Here is a 13,922-nt window from a genome sequence, read left to right as displayed (position 1 = left end):
GCTACTGCTGCAAATCACAGCTATTATTTTTGACAGTTTTTCTTTTGCTGACTGACATTTTCCAGTAGAAAAAGGATTGTAAGTTTAGAGGCATCTTTGCCATAGCTGAAAAATTTTAGCTGAGGGTGGGTGACACACTCAGGTGTGAAGCAGTGTTGACAACAGTATTTGTGTTGGTGGCTTTTGTGCCTGCTAGATCTTGGTTGTTGTCTTCATTTTGTGGTTCACTGTCATTCTTTAGTTGCTCCTAGGCCAGCACAGAGCAACAGACTAGAAGTGCATTATAAGTCCCATATGTCAGAAAAGTAGAGTAAATGAGCTCTTACCCTGCTCAAGGGCTGCTCCTTTCTCTTTATAAAGAACTACTGTTGGGCAAAATGCATTTAGGAATTTAATCCACCTCCCACAGCAAACCTAAAACACATCCTCATTTTTTATTGCATTTATTTATTTACTTTCCTAATTTACTATCAGTTTAATCTCCAAATCTCCTTGAAAATGAGTTGCCACGTAAGGCAGCAGAGGAGACGTTTTTACTGCACAGTTCCGTGGCACCCAGACATCAGTGGCTGCTGCTTTAGGGAAAGGCTGGGAGGTTACAGATAAAAGTTGCTGGTACTTTAGGGCCATGGTGGTGTGCATCATTACCCATAACATTTGTTTGGTGATTGGGTGTAAAGCTCCATTTTCAGCTGGGGACTATACAGCATTAAAGACAGATGGTGAAACAAGTATCATAAACAATTACCGTAATAAGTGCTGCATTGAGGTAATCTCTAATTTAACCAAACGGAGAAGAGAAAGAACTGAGAGTAACTTTAATGAAATGCAAATACAGACTATAATCATCTTCAGCTGCTTCTGTGTAATAGGGCCTAGTAATAGATTTAGGAGGAATGGGATAATATTCATGTCTTGTGCAGTGATCCCATCCATCAGGGATGAATAGAAGGAGTGAATAATGCCTCAGTTATTAAGGCAGCCCATGGCAAAATTGCTCCTTGTTGTTGACACTGAGTGACGTGCCCAACCCAAATGAAGGCCGGAAAGAGTCTGGGATGCTAAAGGCTGGAATAGAGTGCTGGATCCTTCAGCACCAGTGAGCCTGGATGTGGCAGCAGTAGCATATAAGTACTTCTGCAGCCCATACTGCTAGATGAGAAGGAAGACAAAGACAACAGCTTGTGGCTTGGAGCAGTGAGTTTGGCACAACCAGTCTGCAATGCAGGACGTTGCCTGATGGTTTTATGAGGCCTTCTCAGTTTTGCATTCAGCAACAGAACTACTGTATTTTATTTTGTCTTTTACCTTCTTTCCAACATCAGGAACCTACTGGCATTGATTATCCCATCATGGATTCAGCAGGCAGCATCACAACGATAGTTGGACCCAACGCTTTCAGCATCCCCCTCCCAATAAGACAGAAGCTCTGCAGCAGCCTGGATGCACCCCAGACCCGGGGCCATGACTGGAGGATGCTCGCCCACAAGCTGAAACTGGACAGGTGAGAAGGTTATTGCACATACTGGGAATGCACAGTCCCCTTGGAGGCAGGTATAAAGGGGCTTCAGAAAAACCTTGCTGAGATGACTAGAAAAATATGTACCTTCAGACTGCTCAGATTAATCACACAGTAGATGTGCACTCTGATTGGTGATGAGGATGGTATAAAGGGATGAGTTTGTGCAGCTCAAAGAAACAAATCTCCTTTTGGCTTTGCAGGTACCTAAATTATTTTGCTACGAAATCAAGTCCCACTGGGGTGATCCTGGATCTCTGGGAAGCCCAGAATTTCCCTGATGGCAACCTGAGCATGCTGGCAGCAGTGCTGGAAGAAATGGGACGACACGAAACCGTCATTTCTTTGGCAGCAGAAGGAAATTACTGATGCAGCCTTGGCATGAACAGGAAGGACAGACACAGGGAGCGGTAATGCCCTGTTATTGCAAGTGTTTGAAATGAAAACCCAGACCAATGAGTTACACAAGAGACATTTCAGAGAAGAAAGCAAGCAAACAAACAGAAAAAATATACAGCCCTGACCTTCACATGTGCTCTCCTTGTACATTATCACAGGATCTAAAAGAAATCATGCAAAGTTGTACCTTGAAAATATAAATCAACCTAATGTTCCTCTTGGCTTGGCTGTACACTGCTTGGTACAGGATTTTACAGTTTCCTAGGAAACGCTTTTTATTGCTATCCAGATATATGGATAAACTTTCTTAACAATCCCAGTTTCTATGGATGTTGTTTACATCAAATTCTGGACAGGGGTAAGGAGTCTGTCCATGGCTCTTTATATTTTTTGTTCAAAGCCATTCTAGACAAAGCTGTGGACAGTTGGTTGTGGCTATTTCAGATTATTGTTTTCTGGTGAATTCAGATTTTGGCTACAATTCTGAACATTGATTGTCTCACAATGATCCTCCTGTCATTATTCTGTTTCCTAGACCTACCTGTAAAAAAAAAATACACAAAACCAACCAAACAAAAAAAATCAGTGTTTAAGAGGCATGCATCTGGAAAGCAGGTACTCTGGGTGCTAAGCAGGAACACACATACCATTCCCATCCTTCCCCGAAGGGATCCCCACTGAGCCTCAGTGGAAAATGGCCGTAAGACAGTGGGACTCTAAGGGTAGGAGTCAATTTTCAGTTCAAAGTGTAACAAGACCCTTTCTACCCCTTTGTGATACGGTGGGATTGGATATGCAATTCAGAGTGGTTAGGGAAACAAAAAGAAAAAAGAAAAAAAACCCTGAATAAAGAAAAGAGAATTTGCTATGATAATTATTTACTAATTAGTATCTAGTGCAAGGATTATAATGATTATTATTATTATTATCATTATTACTTTATTTGTAGTTTTGTCAGCAGCAGGATAAGTTGTTCCCGTTTTTATTGAACCTATTATCCTCTTCCTGAAGGTTTTCTAAGAAGCTTTTCTCTATATGCTGTCTGTTCTTCCCTTCTCCAGCCATCTTCTGGAGTCCTCCACTAGCAAAGAAAGGTTGGTCATCTCATGTTAGCCTTGCTGCGCTTAATGCTTGATGCAAAGAGGGTATAAAAACTGGTAATACTTCACTGAAGACAGTGATCTGCACCTAGTGGGGGGGTGGAGGTGGGGGTGGGGGGGCATTTGGCATCTGTCTCATCTGCTAGTATCCAAGAAGTAATCTGGTTCCTAGGTACCTGCAATGGCTTGGCCAACCCCATCCAGTTTCCCAGACCAGACACACAGAGCCCACTGGTTCAGAAGAACAAGTGCAAGCGTATGGAGGTGCAGATGCTAACTTCCTGATTTGTGTGCCCACTGGGTGAGGCTTACTCAGCACATTTCTTTCTCTCTTCCCAAGCCATCAGCCATGACAGGTTTCGAGTGGTGAAGTGGTAACCCCATGCCTTGCAGCTTTTTGCCTGTAGCCTCTCTGCCTTGGCAGTGCATTACAGGTCCCTGTTAGCCTGCTGGGTGCATTTAGCCCTCTGCTACCCCCCTCTTGGCTGCTGCAAGCTGGTGGAATGAGAACCTGGCAAAAAAACCTAACTATTGTTTTTATCAGTTGTCACTGCAAACCTATTTCATTTTCTGCTCTGTGAAAAGACTGACCTTTCAATGCAACACAGCACACAAGATTGCAAAGGTTTAACTTAGAATCCTGTTTGTCTGCTGTTTCTGATGCAAAGAATGCTTTATTTCCCATGCCATCAGGTTTAGACCAGGCCCTGGTTATTGCTATTGTGCACCAACAGCCACCTCTCCCCATGCATATATTCACAATTAGTGTTCTTCCTCAGACTTGAGCTCTTTTGTTGTGTTTTTGTTTTGTTTTGATCTTGTATATTTTACTCCAGGCTTTCAACAGTGTGCCTTTAAAGGTAACGTTCTTGAAAATGTCACTGGTCAAAATTAAAGGAAAATTTCATCTGACCTTTTTCCCCATTTAACATTTCCATTGGCTTGGGACATTTTTATTTATTTTTTTTTAATTTCTCAGCTCTCTGACATCAGTGGTGCTTTCTTTACATGCTGAGCAGTGATCACAGAACACTCATTTTCTCAGCAGTTAGCCAGCACTATGCAAATCAGACTTCCAGTCAAATCCAGAGACTTGAGGACATAAATTTTAAATTTCATTATCAGCTCAAAGCTACACATTTTGCTTGTGAGATCCTCTCTTTTTCTACCAGAACATGGAAATGCTGAGGGTGTGTTTTTCACAACCAGCCACCTTGTTTCTTACATTGTGCTCTGAAATGCTAATGGGAATCTTGCTTTCAACTTCACAAGGCTTTGACCAGGTCTTACAGCTCTGCCCTTTTTCTACATCTTTTTACAGCTGTAAGTCTTACCTTTTTTCCCTCCTGTTCTATCATCAGGTGTAAGTAGTTGTATCTAATGTGCCCTGCTTTACCCTTCCCATGCATTTTTCCTGTTGAACTCCTTTCTCAGGGCAGGTGCATGACCTTGACTTTCTTTCAGCTTCTTCCTCTTTTACCTATCTAGGCTCACTTGTAGTCCCAGCTGTGGTCTCTTGATAGGTGTGAAATGCATGCTCCCTTCTACTGGGCCTTGTGAGGAAGCATCTCAGAGTTATCTGGTTCACTTCAAGACTTCTTTCTGTGTGAACTATTTGATTGACCCTTTCAATATCTTCTTCAAGAAAAACAGATGAGTAATATTCTTAAAATATTCTGAATTTCAGGCATTATCCTTCTATTATTTTGCTGTAAAAGGGATTTATTGGGAGGGAGATTTGCACTGGATGACAATGAAGGATATTGCTTCCTGACAGGGCAATGGCATCACCATCACCAGGAGATGGAGCTGGTCTTCTTCCATACGGACTGCTCAAAACTTGCAGTGGTCACAAACGAGACAGATTCTCTGTCCCGTTCTCCATCTGCCTTTGCAGGGAATGTGTGAGCTGCCTTTTGTTTCTTCCAGGGATCCACACCTCATTGCCATCACTGCTCACATGAGCTCCCTCTCCAACTAAAGCTCTTTTCTTGCTCTTTTATTATTATTATTTAATTTCTCCCAGCATCTGAGGCAGAGCCTGGTAACGTGCTGTGCAGCCTGGGAGTAGACTGCGTGGCATCCCCCTTAGGAGGAGGGTGGGAAGCAAGACCAGCAGGCTGCAGATTATACCATGTTGTGTGGAAGGCTGTGTGGCGTGGGCACACTGCCATCTTGTGGGGCAGTACCCTGAGGGGAAGGCCATGCTGCTCTGTTAGCCAGAGAAACACCATCTGGGAAAAGGCTGTCTCATTGCTTGGGCTCAGTTTGGCAGATAGAGCAAATGATTAGAGATCACTGTAACATCGCAGTAACATTTGCTCAGGAGCATGATTTAGTGGAGGAGTAATTTGTCTAGGTTGTGGTTGGACTCCATGATCTTCAAGGTCTTTTCCAACCTGAGCAATTCTTTGATTCTAACATTTTATGTATGTCAGGTGAGCGCATTTGTTTTTGGAAATGGCTGCAGGCTTCTTATCTTCCACTTATTGCTACTTCTTAAAGTGCTTATCCTTTCAGTTGTCCACTATGTGCTGTATCAGTTTTGCTATTCTTCATACCACCTCTTTGTTAAGTAAGTGATTGCTAGTGATATGAATAATATATATATTATATATATATATATATATAAAATCCCTACAGACTTCAAGGAAACTCTGATTTCTGAATTAGAAATGCTGTTGGAGACAGTTCTTTTCACATTATTTTCTTCAGTTCTTCTTGTGTTGTGTTCTTGCAAAGGTCGCTGTCAGTGTATGGGGTAAGTAAGTCGTTTGGGGTTTCTTTTATTTTTGCTTTTAAATCTATTAATCCCTTGTATCATGCTGAACGGTGAAAGACCCAAGAGCTGTTCTATTGAATCCTGCAAGTCTTGAGTCAAGTTTTACTTCTCTGGGAGAGTAAGGCTCTTTTTTCCCAAATCATTGGCAGAAATGCAGACACTCATGAGACATGTTGGAGTCTGGGATGCATACAGAGCAAAACATGTCTGTTGCTTGGGTTTCTTGCTATTTCTGTTGCTTACATGTAGAATAAATCTATTTATAATGTGCAGTAAGCCCATCACTGTGGACAGTCCTAATGTCTTGTATTGCTACCTAAAATTGTTTTGGGTTCTCCTTTTCTTCTTGTTTAGGGGGTGGGGTGGTATGGGAAAGGAGTGGGGGGGACCTTTAGACTCTTGTATGCTCTAGCCAAGTAGGTACTGCAGCCCAGAGGTTAATTTTAAACAAGAAGATACTGTTGAGTTTTTGCTCCTGTGCCAAGGGCACTTTGTAAACTATCTTCCTGAGTGTTCAGAAGCCTCTTCAGGTATTGCTCGGGCTCTTGTCTGGCCCCAGAATGACTAATGGCTTGCAGGCTGGCTTGCTTAATCAGGCAGTACAAAGATATGAATGGGTTGCGAATGAAAACCAAACCTTTGGCCCTTCTTCCACAGGGGTTCCAACAAGGTATTGACTTTGGGCTCACCACCATAATTCACTCCTTGCTTGTGTGTGAAAGCTTGACTTTTTAAACTGAAGTACATTACAAACTTTCAAATGCTGAAGGATGCATTTCTGATATTCTTTGAGGAGGGATCTTAACAGTAATGCAAAGTGTGTGTATATACATACACAGAGAAGAGAAAGTAAAGGAAATATAGTGTGGCAGGCTTTTAGCTTTTATGTTAGTCACGGTCATCCTCTTATGACCAATTATTTCTTGGGAAGGTGAAGGTCAAAATTCAGTGCTGTATCATCACTGCAAGGTCAGATGGTAGGCAGTACCAACAAGAGCGAACAGTTGTTTAAAAACTGGCATAGAAATAGAATTGGGCTTGAACCAAAGCCACAGAAGTGAGCTCTCAAGTTTGGTAGGTCAAGCTTCTTGCTTGAAAGAGAATCATTCCATTTATTTACCTACCTGTGCTTTATTTAAGCTTAGCACATGTTCCCTGAACTCTTAAAATCCCTTTATCTGAAAGTCCTTTGATAAGCTCTGATTGTATAAAAAAGCAGTGATAACTCAGAGTTCCCACTAACCTATATCACTGAATAGGTATCCCACATTTTCTGTGATGCTGGTTAAGTGTATTTAATAGTACTTGAGTCTCCTTGACTGTTATCAAAGAAATTAATGGCTGTGTGTACCACACCCTGGGCCTGGCCTTTTCTCCAAGAGCATCCTGTAGACACAGCAGGCACATAGCTTCTGGATGGCCTGAAGAAGCAGAATGTCACCTATGATCTCTCAGGGGCATCCTACAGCAGTGAGGTGCCCCTCAGAGGCTTGCATATTGGTCTCCAGCTGCTGGCTTGCAGCTGGTAGGACAATAGTCCGTAGATGAGAAAAGCTTGCACAGCCTCTTTGGTTACTGCCAGCTGGCTCCTGCTACAGCTTGCCATTAAATTTAAGAGCTTAAACAATAAGAATAAAAGCAAAATCAGCCTGGAAAGTAAACAAAATTAAAAAGAATGAGAAGCAAAAGAGTCTTCTCCCATCAATCTTACAGGTCTGCTTTGCAAAAACACTCCCTAAAGTGTAAGCCAATACTGTATGTCAAAGCAGGGTGCATAACACAGTTGAGAAGTCATGGCATAACCATTTAGGCATATCCGTGTGGTCAACTTGTTTGATAACATATGTTCTGTTTGTTAATGTTGAAGAGAAAAAATGCAAAGGCTGTACCTTTATAAAATGCAAAGTACTTTACTTACTTTTGTACCTTCATAATGTGTCAAAGGAGGGCCTATTTCTTATGGGCCCTGTGTGATCCAGGCTGAGGAGATGTATTATGTTTTTTCCTCCTGTTCACAATTCTCACCTTTGCAGCTCTGCCAGGGTTTGTGGGATTTGTTTTCTTTGCTATTCAGACATGGAGAAGTATTTTGGTTTTGATTTCCCTATTGCTGTATCTTCTATGCAACTCCTTTTCTAAAGACTTACTACTGGAGAAGTGCTAGCCATTGCATTATTTGTATTGCTGTACAGTGGAGGTGTGGTTTACTAGTTCTGAGTGTGCCTCTTACCCCCCTCCCTTTTTCTCCTTCCTTCTGTTTGTAAATGCCTGCATTTATTCTGTCAGCCTGACATGTACAAAGTGTAAGAAAGAATTTTTAAACAGGTAATAAATTATATTTATAAGCAACTGGAAAAAAAGTACACCACTGCTTTGTGTTCAATTGTCTAGTTCCTGGAAGCTTGGAAGGATTAAGGGGGCCTTTGATTTAGTTTAATTAAAACAACAACAACCACCAACTGCTCAAAAGAAATGCTTCTGCACAGAAAACCTCCTTGTGATGCAACTTCTGTGCTGGATTGGTAAGTACACCAGCTCTCACCTCAATCCCATCTCCCCACAGAGAATAGCCAGAGACCTGGTGATGAATCACTTTGGATAATCCATGTGTTGCTGAACATGAGATTCCTGTGGGGTTTTTTGGCATGCCTGCAGATAGAGGCTGCTGTAGCCCGCAGTCTTACCAGTGTCCAAGTAGTTTCCTCCTTATCCTCAGGCACTTTTCCATAAAGTACCCCATCTCTAGGTATTATTCCTGAGACTTCTGAGAGCTCTGCTCCAGATGTTTCTGCATTTATAGGTGGAAATTCAGCTCTCCTTTCCTCATAGCAAAAGGCACAAGGAAGATAAGTTTCACTTTCAGCAGGAGTCAGTAGCATGACTGACAAGCATGAATGGAAGCAGGACAGTCCCACTGTCACCTGAACTACAGAAGATACAAGTAACAAGGTCCAAGGCTAAATAATAGCCAGGAAACTAGCACAGAGGGAAAAATATATATATAATGGAGCCTGGTACTACCCCAAAAAGCTGAACATGAAAAGCTTGCCGACCCATAGGCAGAGCTGATAGGGAAGTACAAATGGCAGTGATCACATCATGTGAACAGAGCCAGCTGTGCCACCACAGGACAAGGTACAGCATGGAGGCATGGGCTGAGTACAGCTCGACGAAAAATGCTCTTTACAGACTGTCAGAAAATAACCAGCAAGGTAATTACATGCTCATAAACAATGAGCTGAATGATACATGCTGAAACATGGTAGTGCAGAGTGAGAAGGCAGCTCACAACATAAATATGTATACAAATTTCTATCTGAATGTATAGCTACATACAATCTGATGTCTCTAAGCACAAAGCTTTTCTCTGTTTTAGCTGATGCAGGAGATGGAAGCTGCAACTTGTATTTTTTATTTTGCTGAACCACTGGGCTGGGAAACCAAGCCTGTGCACAATTACATTCTGCAACCTCATTCTATTAAAAATAGTAGACATAATTAATAAAAACACTGGGGGAAGTGTGGATGGGGGGGAGGGGGGAGGCTCACATAAAATTATTCAAATGCCAACTTTCTATAAATTTCCATAATCAGCCACAAAGCACAAGTGACTGCTCTATTAATGATAACACTTTTAATTACTATTTATTTCTCTCTTCACTAGGTTGCAAAAGGAGAGATGCATTTTTATTTATTTATTTTAAAAGCCAATGGAAACATATACATACAACATCTTAACTGCTGACTTCTCTGCTCGGATGGAAAAATCTTATATAAATAAATAAATAAAACATCTAAACAATCTAACCAGTGAAACGAAACCCAAAGGTAGTGTGGTAGTGTTTTTCAAAGGCATGAAAAGTAAATAGAAATAAAAGCAATCTCTTTCATGGGGAGATGGAAACGATTTTATTTCAGGGAACATTAAAACATCCATATACAATTTGAACAAATACAACAGAACAGTGTGTTCCCCAGGTTTTCTAATTACAGTATTTACAGGTTTAATAAGGCACTGGTTCTCAAAAAAGAACACAAATTAGTTTCTTAGTCTTTACATCATCAACCTTTTCTTTAATAGAAATAACTCTGTGCTAGAGAAAGGATGGCGGTTGCTAGATGGCATCTCTCTCTTCCTCTTTGTTGTATCTTTCTTTCCTCATCTCCCTGTGCCATCTTGTCTATGCCAGTAAGTCACTAAACTAAACTTTCCCCATTAGAAAACTGGATTACCAAACCCAAGGCCATTAAAACCCCAATTAATTTTACCACCAGCTTCCAAGACCAAATCAGTGCACACTGTGAAACTACCAAATCTGGAAGTGCCATTAAAAGTCTACAAATGGTAAAATAATGCACTAATGCGTGTCACTGGGCACCTTAAAACTGTGATAACTTCATTTGGAGTACTGCATAAAGTCAGCCTTGCAACCAGCAACTGAAATGTCACTGTGCTAAAAGAAATGATTTCCAAGCTTGCCTTAAGCCATTTTCATGTTGTACGAATACAACTTTATAGTGTCGTTGATTATAGTGGGTAGGACATTTGAGGGGGAAAGTCCAGCCTTTTGGGTCTAAGAAGAAAATGAGCAGTTACTCACATAAACGCAGACCCTCTGCTTTCTCAGGTGTGTGTCTCCTCATTTATATATACACACACACATATATATATATATATTTATTTTCCTAAATAGCACCGTTGCAGTGATTTGTCAGTTATGCATTTTCATAAATAAATATTATGTTTTATTTAGTGCTTTACCATCCATAATATTTTACTCTTAATCCACATACTGGAGTTATTCCAGACACCCAGCTGAATATATATATATATACATACATATATATATATAAAGCCCTAAACATCAACTTGAACACTTAACATAGACACTTTATGTCACCTATCAACCAGTATCTCAGATTTCTTCTGGACTGAAAAAATACGACTTGTTCTGAGAACAAGCACGCTTTCACAGCACACAGATAGCACATCTTGGGAGAGCCACTCTGTCCAGCAAACCATTGGCAGGAAGCAGCAGCCAGCAAAACCCCTCCAAAACACTTTTGGGGAAATAAATCATCATTAAAGTTAAAAATAAAAATAAAAAATAAAAAGTATTTGAGGAAAACACAACAGAGCAGGAGAGAGGCTTCCTGCTGTGTGACTGCTTACTGCAAGGACTGGACTTGCAGGTGCCATGTGTGGGACCAACCAAGTCCACCACCTACTGCTATGAAAATCAGAACAATATCCCTGTTTCCAGGCACTTTATCCCCTCACCAGCCATAGCACAACCAACCCCAGCCATTAGCATTTCCCATTCTTTTTGTCAGGGCAAAGAAATCCAAGCCCCTTTGGGATTGGGTTTGTTTCATAAGGCAAAGGGCAAAAAGGCAAAAGGTAAAATGAATTCATGTGGAAACCCTATGAGTCAAGTCTCTAAAACAAAAAGGCAGATTTTTATTTGTCCACAAACCTTCAAATAAAGGCACTCAAAGAGAGCAGCAAACTCAGGCCTCACTGATGCAAGTATTCTATTTATTAAAGACTGTGGAAACCAGCATTCCCCCTCTGGGGCTGGATTTGTCTTACTGTTAATTTGCAGAGATTTACTTTTTGTGTTGCCTGGTATTTTTGGGTACAACCAGGGAAACTGCAAAGAAAAAAAAAAAAAATAGAAAACCCACTCTAATTAATTAAAATCCTCTGATTAAACTTTAACACCTATAATCATGGAGCTCTCGTTGTTTCTCTTGAACCTCACACATTTTTCTCCATTAGCTTGAAAGAATTAAATGGTAATTTTTCAAACTAGAAATACCTTCGGGGATCCTTGAAGCTAAACCCCAATTATATTTACCTACAAATAAATCAGTTTTGTCCAAAAATGGAAAAAAAAAAAAAAAAAGTAGCATTACATGAATGCTAAGGATAAATCCAACATGGCAATTATTTCACTTCTGAAATCATTTTAGCATAATCAAGGCACTATTTGTAAGGATCTATTCCAAAATTAAACTGAACACTACCACCTGAAACAAGACACGAGAGGGCAAAAAAAATTTAAAAAAATAATAATTAAAAAAAAAAAAAAAGTGTAAAATAGGAGCTCCCATACAGCTCAGTTTTGATAATCTGATGAAGAACAGAGACCTTTCCATAGAAAAATACTTGACAGGGAAAATGTTTTTGTCCTGTTGCCTTTCACTTCCTCTTCAGTTTTTACATTGCAATAACTGCTGCAGCTGTAGGAGGGAGGAAGAGAACTGTGTTTCCTGAGGCTCTTCTCTTCTAAAAAACTCTTACCATTGAGATGCTATGCAGTCCCAGTTCGGTGGTGGAAACTGTCTCTAGTGTGAAGGCTTCAAGGCTGCTGAAAAGCCATAAAAAATAGTAATAACTTCATGTCAAAATGCTCATCAATGTGTGGAGCCCTAAAAGCATGGTCTTACATGTATACCTGCTGCAGCATTCCAGCTGGTGCCTGGTGATGCCAGGATTGAAGAAGAGCTTTAGGATGAACGCTAAGAATGAGCCCCTCACTGAGATGACAGCTGCCATGAGGTGTCCAAGCACTGTGTTGGAGCTGTGTCCAAATGGCTTCGGGTGGTCCTAAATGAGATGCAACCTCCACAGGGGCAGGCACTCGCAAGAATTCTGCCTTCCGCCTCTATGACAGTAGGGACATAATCAGTCTCTGCACCAGGACAATCCCCCAACATGCACCAGGCTGTGGGAGGTGGCTTTCAAGGTGATTCCACAGCAGCTTCCCTGAGCTGCTCAGACCCTCTTTTTCTAAATGCTGGAGTGCAAGAGTTTCATTATAAATGAGAACGTCGCTTTGCTTACATCATCAGCACAGTTTCATCCTTTTTTTCTTTTTAATGTAACAATATACATCTTTTTAACTTCTAACCAAAGGTTTTGTCTTCATAAAATTTAAAGCGTTATCTTTTAAAACAATCAAAATAATAATAATAACAATAATAATAAAATAATAAGTGGCTTTCATGGAAAGCAACATGCATAACCTTAAACCAGTTACTAAAACTGTATATCCCTGTGTAAACAAGGGCAGATAAGCCTCTCCCAACCTTGCATTGCCAAAATTCAGCTGATCTTGTCAAGAACAGTCTCCTCGAAGCTGTCAAACAGTTGTTCTTAAATATGACTGCACTCAGGGTACTTATCAGCACCTCTCCATGACTTCTGCCTGCAAGAGAAAGTCTGTTTCCATGGGTCTTCATGAGAAAGAGCTGTTTTTGCTCCATCAGAGCTTAATGTCCTGCGACTCTGACATTTTGGCAAGTGTTTTCTTGACTCGTAGGGCTGTGAGCCGGGACGCAGGGTTATGGGCCCAGCACTCCATCATGAGCTTTCCCATCTGCCGCAGGCACTGTGAGGGAAAATGGAAGGGAAATCAGTGGAAGATGAGACTGCAGCTGGTGGCCAACAAAAAGGAAGTATTTTCTATGGCAGCCAACAGACATAGATGCTGGCTTTCAAAAGGACCACATAGCCTTGCTCTACACCTAGCACCTCCTTCCGAAAGCACAAAAGCCTTCCTAGAGATAGATACCAAACATGTTCCCTCTGATGTGACCACCCTTCCTGAAGGCTCAGCAGCTGCCATGAAGCTCCTGGGCACACCTTCCCACAGGTTGTGGCACAAGTCACCCAGAGAGGCTGTTTAACTTTTCCCTCACATTTCCAAATTATTCACAACTTGCAGAATCTCAAATGTTCATCTGCCTTCCAAACATTCATCTAAAGGGTGCTGTTCCCAAATGACAGCTGTCTTCTGGGACTGTAGGAGATTTTATAGCACAAAGCTGTACCAATTAATGTGATTAATGAGCCCTCCATAGAATTGCTTTTGTAGTCAGCAAGCTTGGTACATCAACAGTTTGTCTCTGATTCCACCAGCACAATGTTGCTTCATTACAGACTCTTGGTGGGGACTGTTCAGGTTCTTCTCCAGTCCCCTTACATCCAGATTTGACTCTGGAAAGAACTCTCTGAGTCCTACATCTCTTCTGAAAGGCTGCATCAGTAGACCTCCTTACTACAATGCAAAGAAGTGCTGCTTTTCTGTGCAGCCTGGATGTAGTGCTAGCACTG

General features: G+C 41.2%; 2 protein-coding genes across 6 annotated transcripts in view; one reads left to right on the top strand and one right to left on the bottom strand.

Moving 5' to 3' along the window:
- The window catches only part of UNC5C (unc-5 netrin receptor C), a 234,020-nt gene extending 225,857 nt beyond the window's left edge, over positions 1–8,163 (top strand). For both annotated transcript variants that reach the window (XM_015862012.2, XM_015862013.1), the window contains 2 exons: positions 1,326–1,504; positions 1,723–8,163. In XM_015862012.2, the coding sequence (XP_015717498.1) occupies positions 1,326–1,504; positions 1,723–1,888 (345 nt within the window). In that variant the 3' untranslated portion in view covers positions 1,889–8,163. The remainder of the gene's footprint in view (positions 1–1,325; positions 1,505–1,722) is intronic.
- A 1,520-nt stretch (positions 8,164–9,683) lies between these two features.
- BMPR1B (bone morphogenetic protein receptor type 1B) overlaps positions 9,684–13,922 on the bottom strand; it is a 183,804-nt gene continuing 179,565 nt past the window's right edge. For 3 of the 4 annotated variants that reach the window (XM_032443976.1, XM_015862014.1, XM_015862015.2), the window contains one exon: positions 9,684–13,197. In XM_032443976.1, coding sequence (XP_032299867.1) covers positions 13,072–13,197 — 126 coding nt within the window. In that variant the 3' untranslated portion in view covers positions 9,684–13,071. The remainder of the gene's footprint in view (positions 13,198–13,922) is intronic. The other variant, XR_004306886.1, reaches the window with a different exon arrangement.

This window comes from Coturnix japonica, chromosome 4 (genome assembly GCF_001577835.2).
Source record: "Coturnix japonica isolate 7356 chromosome 4, Coturnix japonica 2.1, whole genome shotgun sequence".
Taxonomy (NCBI): domain Eukaryota; kingdom Metazoa; phylum Chordata; class Aves; order Galliformes; family Phasianidae; genus Coturnix; species Coturnix japonica.
This window is presented reverse-complemented; position numbering and strand designations above follow the sequence as displayed.